At 38.7% G+C, this 18,195-nt stretch overlaps 2 protein-coding genes and 1 pseudogene across 2 annotated transcripts; 2 read left to right on the top strand and 1 right to left on the bottom strand.

Moving 5' to 3' along the window:
* Nucleotides 1-6,291: 6,291 nt before the first annotated feature.
* Nucleotides 6,292-8,595, bottom strand: LOC126796813 (trihelix transcription factor ENAP1-like). Its single transcript, XM_050523537.1, has 2 exons — nucleotides 8,415-8,595; nucleotides 6,292-8,083 (listed from the first exon to the last, which is right to left on the bottom strand). Exon 2 carries the CDS (start codon nucleotides 7,860-7,862, stop codon nucleotides 6,681-6,683), a length of 1,182 nt encoding a protein of 393 aa, XP_050379494.1. The 5' UTR covers nucleotides 7,863-8,083; nucleotides 8,415-8,595; the 3' UTR covers nucleotides 6,292-6,680.
* Nucleotides 8,596-10,785: 2,190 nt separating this feature from the next.
* LOC126797125 (uncharacterized mitochondrial protein AtMg00310-like) lies at nucleotides 10,786-12,344 on the top strand (annotated as a pseudogene).
* Nucleotides 12,345-14,678: 2,334 nt separating this feature from the next.
* LOC126799080 (FCS-Like Zinc finger 10) lies at nucleotides 14,679-17,224 on the top strand. Its single transcript, XM_050526196.1, has 3 exons — nucleotides 14,679-14,854; nucleotides 15,747-16,787; nucleotides 16,863-17,224. The coding sequence occupies exons 2-3, from the start codon at nucleotides 15,847-15,849 to the stop codon at nucleotides 17,026-17,028; spliced, it is 1,107 nt and encodes a 368-aa protein (XP_050382153.1). The 5' UTR covers nucleotides 14,679-14,854; nucleotides 15,747-15,846; the 3' UTR covers nucleotides 17,029-17,224.
* The last annotated feature ends 971 nt before the right edge of the window (nucleotides 17,225-18,195 follow it).

Genomic DNA, 18,195 nt, shown 5'->3' with positions numbered 1-18,195 from the left:
TGCAATTCATACCTTCATATATGGGTGGATCTCCACCAAGCCTAAAGTACCTCCAGTAATTCTCCATTGTTAAAATTAAAGTGAGTATAATCTATTGCTGCAGATTTGGAGAGAGGTGAAGGTGAAGGTGAATTTGAAAGAGAGAACAAAAATGAAAAGAACTTATCAAGACTGAAGAAGAGAAATCATGTGTGAGAGAGTGGGTGTGTATTAGATAAGGGTAAGATTTTTACAAATACGATTCTACCCTTCATTTTTATTGTAATGACATAGCCCGTAACGGTGAGTTAACGGGGATGTATGAAAATTAGTTAGATTCAATAGTTCATGTACTTATTTTGTAGTTATGAAAGTTGATGTACCATTTTTATCAGTGCAGGAAAGTTCATGTACCGTTACTGAAATTTTCTCTTGTGAAAATGATTAAAATAAGTTATATGCACAGAAAATCGTGTTAAGAGAGTTGTGATCGATTAGTTTGAAATCAAAGATAAAAAAAGTGTTTGACAGGTTTTAGGGACCTACATTCCCTCGTAAAAGTGCTGCATTCTTGGGTTTCCACCGACGTCAGCGACGAGCGCAGGTACAGTCGCGTGTCCATGGGCTTTTTTGTGTCCACTGGAGGAGGCTCTTCGTCCTCAACATGTTCCCAAAGCAAAAACCTTTGCCTCTGTTCTCTCCAACTCAATTGAGTTTTCGGTCTCTCTAAGCCAATTGTCTGCTCCAGTCATAGCGGAGACATGACTTATGTCAAGATCAATGAAGCTCTCTACCATGAGCAACCGAAAAGCTTCACAACCAATTTGATTGGTAGGTTGTTATTGCGTAAGGGTTATGTCCCAATGAAAACATATGTTCTCAATGGTTTACTTGCCGATTTATGGAAGCCATCAGTGTCATGGCGTTTAGTTCCACTCGGGAATGGCTACTTTGATATTCACTTCGGCACTGAGGATGATTTACGCAGAGTTTGGGGGGGGGGGGGGTGGTACATGCACTCTACCCGATGGTCTCTTCCGATTGTCGCAATGGAAACCTAACTTTGTCCCTGGGGATGTCCTTTCACAAACACATGCCCAACTTTGGGTAAGGATGTATGGTTTGAGCCAAAATTACTGCATCCTCGACATCTCATGGAGATTGCTCGTGGAGTGTGTACGCCCTTGCAGTTGGACAAGGCTACCAAGGAGAGTGAGTTCGGTTACTATGCTCGTGTTTTAGTAGATGTTGATCTTGCAAATGAACTGTCATCTTCGCTGATGGTCGAGCGTGAGGCACATTGTTTTCCTATTGAGATTGTTTGTGAGAATATGTGCACTCATTGTGGTATGGTTGGGCATATGGCCGATTGTTGTAGACAATTACAAAGTGATCCAAAGCCTCGTCATTCTGAGAAGCCGATTTCGAAACCAAAGGTCCGATAAAAATACAAAGTAAAAGAGAAGGTTTCAAATGATCAAAGTATAGAGACTCAACCATCAGTTAGTCCAATTGAAATTAATGGTGCGGTTCCATCACGTACAGAAACATGTTGATCAAGGGATGAATTTTGAGTCGAGAGACATTGATGAAGGGAGAACTATTAAAGACAATAGGAGAGTTAGTACTCCAGATGATAGAGCTTCGGTTCCAAGGCCATGTACTCCTACTTCTAGTGAAAATCAGTTTGTCATTCTAGCTCAAGAGGCTATTGTGAGGGTTGCTAATGAATTAATTGAGCAATTGACAAACCAAGTGTTCCAAGGACCAAATGCTCAGACCCTTGATGTAGAGAACTCAATGGTGGTTACCAATGAGGCTTTAGATGATGTTAAGGGCTCATTCCCCACCCCCTCAACGAGGACAAAGGACAATGCAACTGTGGTTCGTGAGCCGGAGGATGGTATGACTGTTGTTCTTTCTAGATCCGAGCAAAAGAAGCAAAAAAAGAAAATGCGTGAGAATTTACTACAAGAACAAGCTTTGGACCGTTACCCTGCCCGTAGTAGGGTTCCCACCTCACGCCTTAACCTATGAAGATCATTTTTTGGAATGCTCGGGGTATGGGCAACACCACCACTCATCGAGTCTTGAGTAGGATGGTTCACAAATACAAACATGCTATTATTGGTATTTCTGAAACTTTTATTAATTTAAGTTCACTTAAATCTTCATTTTGGCATTCTTTTTAAAATGTTTCCAGCAGCTGTGAATGACAGGGGGAACAACCTCCAAATATCTGGCTCTTATGTGATCAAGCTATTCAACCTACTGTGTTAGGCTACATACAAGCAGCTCACAATTTCTTGCACTTTGGACAATGTTAATTGTATTTTGACTTGGGTTTATGTAAGAACTACGGTAATAGAGCGTCGCCGGCTTTGGAATGATCTGCTTCATGTTAAAAATGCCTTTCTTCAGAGACCCTGGATAGTGTTGGGTGACTTTAATTGTGTCCTAGGTGCTCATAAAAAACGAGGTGGAATTCTTCCCAATGCCGTTTCATGTTCAGACTTTCAGGACATGTCAACTAATTGTGAGTTAGTTCATCTTCCTACTAAATGATTGCCTTATACCTAGACGAATAGAATGAGTGTTGGTGCAAGTGTTGAAATGAGGCTTGATCGGTGTCTCAATAATTTCTCTTAGATGGATGTTTGGCGTAATTTGGAGTGCACTACTCTTCCTCGTTTTTCCTCAGATCATTGTCCTCTTTTAGTATCATTTTCAAAGCTTATACTTACCCAAAGATCATCATTTCGGTTCCATCGCATGTGGCTAGATCATCCAAGTTTTCTTTCTTTGGTTAAGGAGGTTTGGTAGAGTTCTCATTTCTATGGTAATCCAATGTTTATTTTGACTTCTAAGTTGTGAACTCTTAAACAGCGGATTCGGGTTTGGAATAAAGCTGAGTTTGGAGATGTAAACATAATGGTGGACAAGTCATTTGATGATTTGCATATAATTCAGCGGGAAATTGCTAGCTTGGGTCCTTCTGATGACTTGCTTTCCAGGGAGAGTGTTGCCAGTGCTCAAGTTCATGAGGCTCTTTTGCTTCAAGAGAAATTTTTATGTGATAAATCAAGGATAAAATGGCTTACTGAAGGTGACTGAAACTCTTCTTTCTTCTATGCAATGGTTAAAGTCCTGCATCTTAAACAGTCATTATCAATTATGAGAGATGGAAGCAACATTATTGATGACCCAAAAGAGATTAGTGATCATGTGGTAAATTATTTCAATGGCCTCTTCACAGCAAATTCTTTTATAAGAGACACTGGTCTAGTTTCTCAGGTAATTCATAATCTCGTGACTACTGAGGATAATGCTATGTTAACAGTCATTCCCACATCTGAGGAAATATTTCAAACTATGTGTTCCATGAATCATAATAGTTCTCCTGGTCCAGATGGTTTTAGTGGAATTTTTGTTATGAAGTGTTGGTCAATTGTTAGTGCAGAGGTAGTCCAAGCTGTTCAGAATACTGGATACATTCTCCCTCACTTCAATTCTAATTTAATGATCTTGATTCCTAAAGTCTCTGGAGCAGACACCGTAACGCAGTTGCGTCCTATTGCTATGTCGAATTGTATTTTCAAGTTTATCACAAAGATTTTATCTGACCGTTTGGAAAATATTGCTACTCGGATTATTTCACCCAACCAAAGTGTTTTTCTTAGAGGCCGCACTATTGCAGACCCCATTATATTGACTTCAGAATGCATTAACCTCTTAATTGTAAGGACGGTAACATTGTAATTAAGTTTGATGTGCAAAAGGCATTTGACACGCTTGATTGGGATTTCTTACTTCGGTTTTGAAGACTTTTGGTTTTTCAGATCCTTTTTGTGACTGGATTAAAGCAATTTTGAGGGCTGCACACTTATCAATTTTAGTTAATGGTGAGATGGAAGAGTTTTTTCCTTGTTCTCGTGGTGTTCGTCAAGGAGATCCTTTGTCACTTTTTTTTTGTCTTGCGGAAGAGGTTTTAAGTGGAGGTCTCACTAAGCTAGCTGAGGATGAACTTATTGATTTACTGTCAGCTCCTTTTGGTATTACTCCACCCTCGCATGTTCTATTTGCATATGGCATTGTGGTTTTTATGCGGGGTACCAAGAGATCTTTGAAGAATCCAATGAAGTTTATGGAGGAATATGGCTTGAATTCAAGGCAAAGAGTCAATAAATCTAAATCGCTTGTGTTCCTTGGGAAATATGTTCACCGTAGACGCTTTGTTATACGGAAAATTTTCGGTGTCAAGCAAGGATCTCTTCCATTCACATACCTTGGGGTTCCGATTTTCCAAGGACGTCCCAAGAGGATGTATTTTCAGACCATTGCAGATAGAGTGAGATGCAAGTTGTCCTCTTGGAAAGGTTCTAGTTTGTCGCAAGCGGGTAGGCTTCGACTTATTCAATCAGTGATTTAAGGCATTTTGGTTTATAGTTTTCAGATTTATGAGTGGCCGGCTAGTTTACTTCATGATCTTCAATCTTGGATCATGAATTTTTTTTTGGACTGGAGACCCTTTGAAAATAGGCATGCCTCTTGTTACTTGGCGTCATTGTTGTAAACCCAAAGAGGAAGGAGGCTTGGGGTTACGTGATCTATTTGAGGCTAATCGTGCTCTTCTAATAAAGAGATGTTGGGAGATGCTCTCTTCTTCCTCTCCAGCCTCTATTTTACTTAGAGCTCGTTTTTTGAAAGATGATTTCCAAGCTATAAAGTCTTACGAGAGATCTTCAGTCTGGTTGGGTCTCAAAAAAGTTTGGCCGATGTTTTAAAATTCTTTACTTTGGAGTGTTGGTGATGGTAAGATGATATCTTTTTGGCAAGATAATTGGTTGGGTGAGCCTCTTGCTACTAGTGTTAGAATAAGTGGCTCTATTCCAATTCATGTTAAGGTGAATGATGTTATTGTTGATTCTCATTGGGTTCTCCCAGCAGATTTGATTCTTCATTCCCTCAAGCAGCAGAAAAAATTAAGCGCATTGCTCTACCTGATGCAGATACATCTGACTCTCTTTTATGGCCGCACTCCTCCTCAAGAATTTTGACAGCAAAAGAAGCTTTTGTTTTCTTCTCAAATTATGGTGAGCATAAAGACTGGGGTAAAGTGATCTGGTGTAAAGCAATTAAACCTCGCAAAACTCTTATTGTTTGGAAGGCTCTTCATGGGCGTTTACTAACTGATGATGGTTTACAACGGCAAGGTTTTTCATTTCCATCTCGTTGCTCCTTTTGTGGAAGTCATGCGGAATCGGGTACACATCTTCTTTTGCATTGTTATGAAATTGTGGTTTTATGGAAATATGTTTGCCTTCTATTTTCTCATTCATTCTCGCATTGGGGTACCCTTGATGAAGTGTTTAATGGTGTTGGTGTTTCAGCGTTCCTAAAACCTAAACGTCGACTTTGGTTTCTAGTCTCCTGTAATCTAATTTGGTTTATTTGGATCAATATGAATCTGGTGCGTTTCGAATGTAAGATTTTTAATGTGTTGGAAGCCCAACGTCATCTTTTAGAATTGTTCAGAGAGTCTGCTCTGCATTCTTTTCATCCTTACAAGAAGCATCACGATATGTCTATTTTCTCTATTCTTAGTAGCTCACAACTGTCTGTCAATGCTACCAGCTTCATCTCATCTTTTAATTAAGAGTTTCTTGGTTGATGGTTTGCTATTTGCTAAGAGTTTTTCATATCTATAGTTTTGCATGGGTGTGTGTACACATGCCGAATTGAGCTTTTGTTTATCCTATTTGTTGGAGTTTACATACATAGGAGGTCAGTTATTTTATCTCTCTCTTTTGTTAGTTTGATTTCAATAAATTAAGGGCAGTTTGTTCTATTAAAAAAAACGAACCATAGTCCTATGCATCATAAACTGTACATACATAATTACATACGAACAATTGGTCTCAGCATTATAGACACAGTTCGTGCTGGTTGACTAATAACTTTTTTTGTTTCTCTATTTCCTTCACCGGCTTCACGTATCAAATAATCCTTAACAAATTGGCTGATCAAACCAGTGCTGCGAGTACTTGAGCAGCCGCTCAGCCCGCTCTCAACAACCGGACCAAATGTCGGAGGTCCTCTTCTCCTGCCAAGCAACTTTTGTGCACTAGCTTTTAAATTTCACAGCCAGACATGCATATGCAAGGTGTCTATGTACGAATCAGGACTATAAATTTCTGAGATCTTTTACTGACGAGAAATTGAACACTTCACATTCTATCAGCATGCGGATCTTATAGTGTTCATACACACATTCTAAAGACATAGAGGAACCAAGAAAATAAACAAGGCAACAGTAATAATCAGTCAAATATGATAACAATCTAGAGATTACATCCATGATACACAACTCTAATTCAAAGGTACTTGATACTTATGATGCAGCCTCAGACTGAACAAAAGGTATGAAGTACCTATGAATAGACGCGCTCAAAGGCTCGACATTTCTCTTGTTTACTCCTACACTTCTAGTAGAAAGATACAATGCCCGCAGCATGTAACAAACAGGAGGTGTCAGTAGCAATATAATTGTACTTCGAACCTATTCCGTATCCCATATCTGCTACAACATCAACCATCTTATTATATCAGAATAAATTAAAAGGGATAAGAGACCCCTATATTGTTACAACAACAGCTAGCAGTTAACAAAAGGTAAATAACATTATAGATAGATACTGCTATCACCCACTAGCATTTTCAGCAGAGACATCATTCTCCTCATCCTCAGCCTGCCTCATTTTGGCAATCTCAGCCTGTGCTCTCTCCATAATCTGCCTTTTCTGCATTTCCAAATCCCTATGGAAATCCATCCTCATCTTCTCTAGCTCTACCATCTGCTGCCTTTTACTTTTCTCGATCTTCTCATATATGTCACTGAATTTCTTAATAGAATCAGCAAGCAATCTAAAGGAAGACCGCTCGTCATTGTCTCTTCCAAACCTTCTCTTCTTGGGAGGTAGCCCATCTGACTCATCCTCCACTCCTTCAGCAGATTCTGAATTTCCAGGACTATCCCGCATCTCATCTAACCCATTTGCACGGTTCAAATACACTCTAGGGTTCATGAAAACATACTCTCCTGAGTCCAAACCACAAGAGAGGCCGGCCTGCTGTTGTGGAGACGACATTAGCATATCCATTTTCTTGAAATACACCCACTTGCTAGTGCCACCACCAGTCTCTTGAAACTTGACTCTCTCTTTTTTGTACTTCTTCTTCAAGGTATCCAATCGATTACGACACTGGGTGTCTGTTCTTTCAATCTTTGACACCTCTGACACCTTCTCCGCAACCTCTTGCCACTCCTCAGAGCGAAGGCTCTTTTTCCCACGCCGAAGGAACCGGTCACCCCAAGCATCCAGTAAGACAAATGTCTCATGCTCAGTCCAATCTGTAAGTGCATTCCGGCCACCATGTGATTGTCTCGGGGCAGGGAGTGCTGGAGCTGATGGAGCAGGTACACGCGGAGCAAATTCATAACTTGAGATTAAACTCTTCAACTTGCGCTTCTTTGGGTGCTTTTGCAAATCATCATCGTCAACCCTCTTAAAGACTTTGCCCTTATCATCTTCTTCATCATCCTCATCTTCGTCGTCATCATTCAGCTCATCATCATCGTCATCATCATCCCCAACATCCTTATGGGCAGAAGGATAACCATTTTGACCATTGTGGCCTTCTTCCTCACCTAATTCTTCATCCTCCTCCTCATCATCCTCATCGTCATCATAATGACTAACTGGCCTACTAAACGAACCACTTCGAGCAGGAAGTTTTGGGGGCTGTGCAGATTCATAACCCTGTGGGTGGTTTCCCCCATACACGTTCGAAGGATACCTTGCATCATCTTCAGTGTCATCCATTTCCGCACAAACACAAGATTACAGAAACAAGTTACACCTCAACAACGAGACCAAACTTCTCTATCTCCAAACCATCAGTTTCTCCACTTCTAAATCATCATACTCCAAAAGCATTTACACCCAATTCTTATTTCTCCCCTACTTTCTTAGTTGTTCATATAAAAGAAGACCACAAATTAACCAAGCGCATGAATCTTTGCTATCATCATCGTCCTCTACAACTTCAGTAAAGAAAAGAAAAACATGAAATTTAAAACCACCACTTCAAATTATTCAAATAAAAAAAACAGCACAACTCACATGCATAACTATCTTAGAAAAGCTAATCTGCCAACCAAAACTCAACCTTGAAGGAAAAAAAAACCCAACAACCCAATTAGACTGATGAAGTAAACCCTATATATTTCAGCTCAAGTTAACAAATTTAACAACTAAACTCATGGAAAGTAAACAACAAGCAACCCATGATTCTAATTGAGAACCTATGAATTATGAAGCTGAAATCAAATTGCTAGGGTTATGAAATTGAAACCAAAGCCCTATTGTTCTTACCTGAAAACAGGACAAGTCTTTAGGGACTAGAAAGATCGAATCTTTTGGGAAATTTCTGGGACGAGAAGTGAAACTGAAACTTCTAAAAGAGGGTTTAGCTCGACATTTCCGTAGAAGTGAGAGCAATTGCCGGAGAAGTCAGAAGTGAGATGGGAACGGAAGACAGAGAAAGAGAGAGAAAGACAAGTGTGCAAGGATTCGGGGATAAAAGAGGGTCACTGCTTGCTATCAGCCTATCACACATGACACATGTTTTGGTGCTCAAGTTGAGTTTTTGTTTCTTTGCAGTTTGGGCTTTGATGGGGAGTTGTGTTGGGCTAACGCTTTAGCCTTAGTACTCAGTCTAGTCACTACAGTATGAGTTATCAGTCATGTCTTAATGTATCGTTACGTCGTCGATGTTTAAGATTTACCTCTCAAACTTTTGAGAGCGTCTGGTTAATCCTGTGGTCACTTCTATAATGAATTCTGCCCTGCTCGCTCCTGTTCAAATAGATGAGGTCAAAGCTGCCATCTTTCAATTGTGCCCCCTCAAAGCCCCTGGCCCCGACGGGTTTTCTGTCCTTTTCTACCAACGCTATTGGCACATTGTTCAAACAACTATCCATCAAGCCACAGTTTCGTTTTTCAAGCAGGGCTCTCTTCTCCCGGCTCTTAATACAACCCAACTCATTCTATTGTCTAGTGGTGGACATAAAAAGTCGAAATTATGATCTCGTCCCGAAATTTATAAAGATGAGACGGGACGGAAGTCTAAAAACATTTGTCATGTCCCGATCCGTCACGTTTCATAATAGTGGGACGAATAATTTATATCCCGCTTCGTCTCGTCCCGTCCCGTTTTAAATTTCATTTGAATTTTAACCTTAAAATATTTCATCATCATCATACATTTATAATTTATGAGAACATCTTAAATACATTTGATAAGGAAATGACTAACTTCAAAGAATGAATCTTGGACCTTGGTTCATTTCCTAAAGATAAACAAGTCCCGGTTAATTTTCTCATTAATATATGGTTCGAGTTATATAATATAAATAAAAACGATTTGTATATTGCAAATTTCTATGAACTTAGCAATCGAAACCTATATAATCTTATTTACAATATATAATTATATATGTTTCTCTTGTATGATAACACTACAATTTTTATATACAATATCTATAACGCTATAACTTGAATTATTAATTTAATTTTATAATAACTAAACTCATGGTATCGAAATAGATGATGAAGGATATTTAGAATAATCTATATGTTTCTTCTATTACAATAATTTGTACTAAAATTTTATTATAGTAAATTAAGTATTTCTTATTTAAAGTATGAGAATATGGGATAGGCCCGGTCCCATCGCGATCCCGACAGAATTGATCCCGGGTAGGACAAACTTTTAAAAGCATAAATCTCATCCCGATCCCATCCCATCCCGTCTCGTGCCCACCCCTACTACTGCCCAAAGTCTCTCACCCTGAAAATGCTTCTTAATTCAGACCGATCGGACTCTACAACTTTTCATAAAAGATTTTGTCCAAGGTTTTAGTTTACCATCTCTAACCTTATATGCTAGTGTTGATATCGGATAATCAGGCTGCCTTTGTCTCTGGCCGACAAATCCAAGATAATGTGATCATTGCTAATGAGCTCTTCCACCATTTAAAGCTTCTCAGATCTTCTGGTCCGGGTGCTTTTGGCCTAAACCTCGACATTTCAAAAGCTTATGACTCCGTTGAATGGGATTTCTTGCAGGCCATTTTATCTCCGCTTGGGTTTCATCCTCTTTGGGTGACGTTCATCATGAACTGTGTTAGTTCTACCACTTCTCTCTTGTAGTCAATGGAAAGCCCTCTCCTTATTTTACTCCAACACATGGTTTATGACAAGGCAACCCTCTTTCCCCTTATCTTTTCTTGTTTGTAAGTGATGTTCTCTCCACTCTTGTGCACAAAGCTTGCCATCTTCATTGGCTCCGGCTTGTTACCATTACTCCTTCAGCACCTCTGATAAGTCACATCCTCTTTGTTGATGACTCTCTTTTCTTTTTCGAAGCATCTAAGTTAAATGTGACTACTCTGTTATTCTTTTTCCAACAACATGGGAACTGCTCTGGCCAAAAGATAAACCCAGCCAAATCCACCTTGTTCTTTAGCCTTAACACTCATGTGGCAGTGGTCACTCAGCTCTCTCATCTACTTGGTATTTCTTCCCTGCTCTTCGATCTTATTTGGATTTGCCTACTATTTGGGGACATTCAAAAGTCTCGGCTTTGACTTATGTCCGAGACTCTGTGGCCCATAAAATCCATGATTGGAACCACAATTTCTTAACACAAGCTAGGAAGGAAATTATGATCAAGTTAATTGCCATGGTTGTTTCTACCTATCCGATGATGTGCTTCAAATTCCCCAAAACTCTTTGTCGTCAAATAAACTCTTTGCTAGCTAAGTTTTTGTGGGGTAACAAGGATGATTATGGTATCCACTGGTTAAAATGGTCTATGATAGGGTCTTCCAAAATCTCAAGGTGGTATGAGTTTGAAAGACCTCTCTGATTTTAATTAGGCTTTACTTGCACGGCAAGGATGGCGTTTACCATCAAATCCCACTTCTCTTTGGGCCAGGCTGTTGCAGGCTCGGTTTTTCCCTTCTACGAACTTTGCTTACGCTAGAAAATGTGCTTCCCTATCTTGGCTTTGGTTTAGTTTGTTGCATGGTCGTGATCTTCTTCTTCCTCATTTGGCTTGGCAAATTGGTTCAGGGATTGATATTTCGGTTTGGAACTCCAATTGGTTTCCTCATTGTCCTGGCATGACCTTGTTACCTCCTCCACTAGCATATTTGAATCTTCATGTGGCCTGTCTCATCAATTGGACCACTCAGTCATGGAATCTCTCTTCTATCACTCAGTTTATTACCCCTACTCAACAGAAGGTCATTTGTGTTGTCCCTCTTACCTTACCTTCTCATCCTAATCAGCTGATTTGGCCTTTGGAAAAGAGGGGGGTTATTCTGTTCGGTCTGGTTACCATGTTGCTCACTCTAACCATCCCGGAGTTACAATTTTGTACCCTCATTCCTCCATAGTCAATAATTCAATTCTCTAGAAGATGGTCTGGTCCTTTCCTACTCTTTCGAAAATTCGACATTTCTTATGGGGAGCCTCCTTAAACTACTTGGTCACTCACGCTACTTTATTCCATCGCAAATTGGTAGTGGATCTATTATGTCCTTTGTGCCATCTATATCTGGAAACCATTTAGCATGTCTTGCTTACTTGTCCATGGTCTCAAAAAACTTGGTTTTTTCATCCTTTTAGCTATCGTCTACTGCTTCAACAACTCACCACCTTTGGGAATTGACTTTCTCAACTCATGATCCCGGATTCTACTCCTCTTACCAAGAGTAATAGCTATACCCATCTCTCATTCCTCTTGTGGGGCATTTGGAAGCATCGATGTGTTTGTGTCTTTAATGAGATTTTGCCCAATCCAATTTTGGTGGCTTCTCAAGCTTTCTCATCTTCGTCTGAGATTATGTTGTCGACCATGAGTCCTCCTTTCACTGTGTTTCCACGACGCCCACCTCTTAAGTGAAATGGGTCCCCTTTTCCTCCATCCAAGATTAAGATCAACATCGATGCCTCTTGGACTGAAGAGGGAACTGGTATAGCTACCATTGCTTGTTTGTCCACTAACTCTGTTCTTTCTAGGTTGGGTCTTTATGTACAAGCTTCTTCTCCTCTTGTTGCTGAGACTCTCGTTGCCCGCCTTGGTGTTCAACTTGCTCTCACACTTCCTCCTTCGCATTTTATCTTTGAATCGAACTCTTCTCAACTTGTTAAGTATTTATGTGAGAAGATTGGTCTGTGTTGGCTCTGGTTACTCATATTCAAAGCTTAGCAGTTGGTTTGTGCTCTCATAGCTAGCTTTGGATGAATAGACTTACTAATCAAGTTGACGACCATTTGGCCTTGTTAGCTTGACGGAAAGAGTGTCCAGCTGATTGTAGTCAGTTTCCACCTCCGTCCCTTGCGTTTAAGCTTGTTTCGGATCTCTCTGTTTAACTTGTTTGTTTCCTCCCAGTTTTTTGGGTGTTTCTTAACAGTACTTTCTTCCCAGTTCAACAAAAAAACTTTTGAGAGCGTGGTTAGCTTTTTATGAAAAATAGCAGCTTCATTAAGATTTTCTCACGAGCCATTATTCATTGAACAAAAATTAAATAGTGTCCATGAAGAAGTAGGATAGCTCAACTGGTACGAGCACCATTACTTAGGAAAATAGATTATGAGGCCCTATATTCAAGTAATGACAAGTAGGGGTGTAAATTGGCCGAGTACTGAGTTGTTCATGTTTGGCTCGTTTCCATTCAATCTAGTTCAAGCCGAGCTAAAATTTGATTTTTTTTCCTTCATGTTCAAGCTCGGCTTGGCTTGAAAAAGCTCGAACTGGGCTCGGGCCGGCTTGAATCATTTGAAATTAATATTTTAAAATCAAGAAATTCAAAATAAAATTTAAAATTTGATGTCATAACATCATATAAAATGTATTTTAATTAAGAAAAAATGGAATAGTAGAGTACCTGCTTGTGGCTCCATGACGAATTGACGATGAAAGTTGTTTGTTTCTTTAGGGTTTGGCCATTTGGGATGGTGAAAAATTTATGAAACTGATCGAATTATGGCTCATAGTAAACACTATTTATATAGTGTACAATAATATTAGGGTTTCATTTAATTATTATTTATAATACATTTTTAATATTATTTCTCATATGAAAATTATACTATATATATATATATTATAAAAGTTATTAAGTCAAACTTAATAAACGAGTCGAGCTTTTAACGAGCTCGAGCTAGCTCGCGAGCTAAACGAGTCAAACGAGCCGAATTCTTGTTGTTCAAGCTCGGCTCATTTTCAAGGTCGGGCTTAATATTGAGCTCAAACTTGTCTCATTTAGTTTTACGAGTTCGAGCCAAACGAGCTAAAATCGAGCCAAACACGAGCGGCTCGAGCCTACTTACAGCCCTAATGACAAGAAAATATTTGACACCCTTACATCATCTTTTTAAAAAGAAGAGAAGAAAACCAATTAAATATGTATCCTAATTTTTTGTGTCAAATTATCAAATTCATCATTTATGCAACGTAACTACTAAATCAATATGTACTATACTTAATATATATTGACTAAATATAAGAGAAACGAACATCTCTAATGGTTATGCTAAATTTGTCAACTAGACTCAACAATTATTATTTGACATAAAGAAAATCCTCTAACTCAATATGTAAATCCACATGGATCTGACATACCCTCTAACCATGTCAAATTTGATATATAAATTATTTTTTTATTATTCTTTCTCTTTCTAGCTCTTCTCTTCTCTTTATTGTTCTCACAATTGTATTTAGTTTTAATGCTTATTTAATACTTGTTTAAGTTTCAAATTTGGCATTTTCATATGTAACAAAAAAAATATTTTGACATTTTCATTGGAGATGAAATCAGTCAAATCTGTAAAATTTAAATTTGACATTTGACAAAAAAAAAAATTTGGCATCTTCATTGGAGATGCTAAGGTTCAATGTCATTTTTACTCAAGCTTGTTTCAACTCTTCCACCAAGCAACTAGAACTTGGAATTATATGACATGTAACTAACCAAACAGGATCTCTATGTAATTTGGCGGGATTCACTTAATCACTACTGAAATTTGGCTGGTACCTTCAGCCTATGCCCTATGACAATATAACCCTATCTAAACCCGAATCCATATACAGAGCCTTAACATTTCGCATACACTTGCTCGCACATCAATTGAGGATCAGGAACCTATTGTAGCAATTTAGTTGCTTAGAATTTAAAACCATGAATGTGAAACATGTCATTGTGGTCCTTGCAACAGCAATGTTTCATGCAAGTGATGCGACAATAGTTCTAGCACTATTTCAGTCAGTACTCCTAGTGCCTGTGATCCAATTTGGAATGTGTTAAGCCAACTCATCTGAAAGAGTCATTCGACGTTGAGGGTTGCAACTTGCAACCATTTTGATCGTCACCAGCAACTCATCTCACGATAATTTTCCTATTTATGCAGGAAAAGATGCCGCCATGGGCATGAACTCCAAACTGAGAGAGAGTTTTAAACCAAAGTTGCACGGAAAACGGAACCTTAGTTAGTCGTGTGTGAATGCATTCGTGCGTGTGTAGGTGGGGAGAGAAATGAGTACTGACTACTGAGTACTGAGGACATATCAGAAACCACAGTAAAGTGTCCATTATTACTCTTGTTTTAAATGCATGCTGCAAAGAGAAAATATGAATTATAAATCAATAAAGTTACGTGCTTTGTCCATATCTCTTTGCGGTTTATATTCTCAAGCCTCAAAAGCTCATCAATCAATCAGTGAAGTTCTCGGAGAAGAAAACTAGGTGGGTTTCCCCTATCTTGGTTGGTTGTGTAGTTTCGTTTCTCTGATCTATTCTCTGTATTGGGTTTTGGGTCTTGAACTGATTCTCTTGTTTTGATGTTCATTTGGAAGTCATGGCTGTTAGTTGAGCAAAAGATTCATACTTTGATCGTATTCTCCGGTACTCTTTGATGCGTTTGAATGATTGATCAATCATTTACTGTATTTGAGCCTGCATTTGCTACTCAGCTCTGAAGTATCCTTTATCCCAGTATAGATGATTTTGGGGGTTTATTGGGAAAGTGCAGCTTATCTATTAGGATATGATTGGTTATCAGGTACAACTTAGTTTGGTGTTAGCCCACTTTGAAGGAACTTTACTAAAGTGGGTTCTATGGATTGTACTTGTTGCTGCACTTGTTTTGGGTATCTTGGCTCGTCTAGTCCTTTGAGCTGTGTCCTGTAGGTTCCACTGGGCTTTGGATAGTTACCATCTAGAAAAGTTTTAAACTTGATCATCTTTTATCTTGACCTGGCATTTGTTTTGGGATGGATCAATAGGATTTCTTGTTTTGGGTAGGATATTCTTTTCTGACTATAATTGTGGTTTATTGATCCATGCTTGTGGTTTACCCTGCCTTCCTATATGTTTTTGTCCAGTTAGTGTAGTTAGTTCTACTCATACTCTGCTGAAAGTTTCCTATTAGGATTCTTATCTGGTCATTGCTTCCTTGTTTTTGATGTTCTGCGCATGCTAGTATCATTTTGAATCCCATTATTTATGCTGTTTGCTCGACCCTTACTGTTTGTATAGAGCTAAGTAAGTGGGTGATGTTGCTACACCCTCTTCATTGATTTTGTGTGCATTGGTTGTTACTGCGATTGATTCAGTCTATTTTTATTGCAATTATCAGGTTATAAATTGAAGCAGTAAGGAATCAATGGTCCTTGTTAGAGACGGGGATCTTTGAGAACATAATATCGGAAGATAATTATTTCACATGCCTATCGCTTATGCATGATGATCTAATGGCGGATTCTGGTAATTTAAGCCTGAAACATACTACTAGTATACTTTTCAGTATTCCTGATTTCTTTGTAGGGTTTGGTAATAGAAGTTCTTCAGATTCAGACTCGGTTAGGAGCCCCACATCTCCTCTAGACTTCAGGCCCTTTTCAAATCTTAGCAACCCATTTAGACTTGCTAGATCATCATCCCAAAATGGTAATCACAAGAAATGGGATTGTAGGAAATCAGGCCTTGGCATTGTCAATTCCCTTCTTGATGAGACCAAAGCTACTAGTGAAGCTCTTGGTTCATCAAAGAGGAAAACCATAATTTTTCGACCACAGGTGGGAAAAAACAATTCTCATTCCTCAAAACTTTCTTCTGGTTCAGAAAATTATTCCATGAGATCCCAGTCCTTACCTAGAAACTATACAATTAGACCACTTTCTGAAACGACATCTCTCAATCCCCAACTCAAACCATATAAAGTGAATGTTTCCTCTGGGATCATGGGACTTCCTGTAGGATCTGAACAATCTAAAAATATTGCACCATTTTTGTTGAACTCCAGCAGGGACTCCTCAAAAAATGTCTCTATGCAAGGAGAAAGTTCGTTGAGTTTTAAACCAAGCTCACTTCCAGTACCAATAGTCTCTAACCCTCAATATGCATCCTCTATCCCTGCTAGAGAGATGGAACTTTCTGAGGACTATACCTGTATAATTTCTCATGGTCCAAACCCGAAGACTACTCATATTTTTTGTGACTGTATATTAGAATGTAACACAAAAGATTTAAACAATGTTGACAAAGAAACATTCGAGACTGAATCACCTCCAGTGGGTGAGCTCCAGGAGGGATTGACACGCGACCCTTCAGATGAAATTTTGACAGCCTGTTACACCTGCAAGAAAAACTTGGATGGAGAGGAAATTTACATGTGCAGGTTTGTATTAAACATTTTGTAAATTTTACTCAAGTTCCACATTTTATAGGCTAAGGTTTTCTCTTTTTGTTGCAGAAGTGAAAAGGCATTTTGTAGTGTTGATTGTCACTCAGATAAGATTTTTGCTGAAGAGGAAGCAGAAGATACTTGGGATAGGTCTGCAGGAAGCTCTCCTAAAAGCTACCAGGAAGATCTCTATTTATTGGGTATGCATAATCAGGAGACTCGGGACATAGAGTAGTAGTAGCCTCATTGGTCTTGTTTTCTATAATTTTAATTTGATGATTTCAAGTGGCTAGAAGCCCTGGTCATCAGTTTTCATCTCCCTTTTGTTTCTTAATGCTTTTGTGGGTAAGTTTTCCTGTAGGAAAACACTTTGGATCCCTGAACTCATTGTTGATTGCTTGCGTTTAGTAATAATAGCTGCACTTTTTGAAGTACTATTTCATAAGCTTTGATGATTCTATTTTGAAGTAGATGGTTTGGTTTAAATGATCAGAAATTACGATTAACCCTGCTTATGTTATGAATTACTTCTTTAATTCTTCAAAAATTTGTATTAGATTGATTATAGCCATATAAATAGTTGCCGGATCAATCATTCTGTTTAACGCATCAAGTCTAACTCACTCTGATCAGATGTGCGTATAGTTCTAATCCTCTCAAGAACACCCCTGTAGTTTGCAAGATCTCTGCTGTGGTGAGAATTTACTGTACATTACAAATTTCTCTTATAGTGTAAGCAGAAGTTACTATGGACATCCATTTCTGCTGCCTTTTCTATGATTAAATTTCTAAGGGTCGTCTTCTCTTCCAGATTCATTTTGTTGTGTTGGCCTACCCTGTTCTTTTCTCAGGGCATCCTTTGCCTTCACTCTTCAGTTTGTCCTTTCAATTTCAGGTAATGAAGTTTATGCTGACCGAAGTCACAGTCATTCGTTAATTTTCAAATGAACACCCTCACTCACCGATTTAAATAATTTGTGTCAAGTTGTGGACTCTATAATAGTGACCCCAGTTTTGCATATCCCTACAAAAGCACATCTCAGTATAATGTTTTTAACTTTTAACACATCTCTCTTCACATAGGCGCATTAAGCAAAGGAGCATTCACATATTTTTTGAATGTCAATAATTTTGGAAGTTCCTCCACACTGAAATCAGGCCTAGCATAGCATAAACTCACCATGTTTGTCTCATCTGGTTTAACCAAATCATTGTCACTGTAACTCTAAGCTTCCATTTATGTGTACTTGATTGAAACTTCTGGTATCAAGGAAAGTTTTGGCAGATCCCACCATTCACTGAGGGTATTAGTTTAGCAGTGAATTGTAAAACAAATTCACAATTTGAGTCGACCATACTGCTGGTTCTCAAAGTCTACTTTGGTTGAGGACTTGAGAATATT

Source organism: Argentina anserina, chromosome 6 (assembly GCF_933775445.1).
Source record: "Argentina anserina chromosome 6, drPotAnse1.1, whole genome shotgun sequence".
Classification (NCBI taxonomy): Eukaryota; Viridiplantae; Streptophyta; class Magnoliopsida; order Rosales; family Rosaceae; genus Argentina; species Argentina anserina.
The sequence above is the reverse complement of the archived record's forward strand: the minus strand, read 5'-3'. Positions and strand labels throughout refer to the sequence as shown.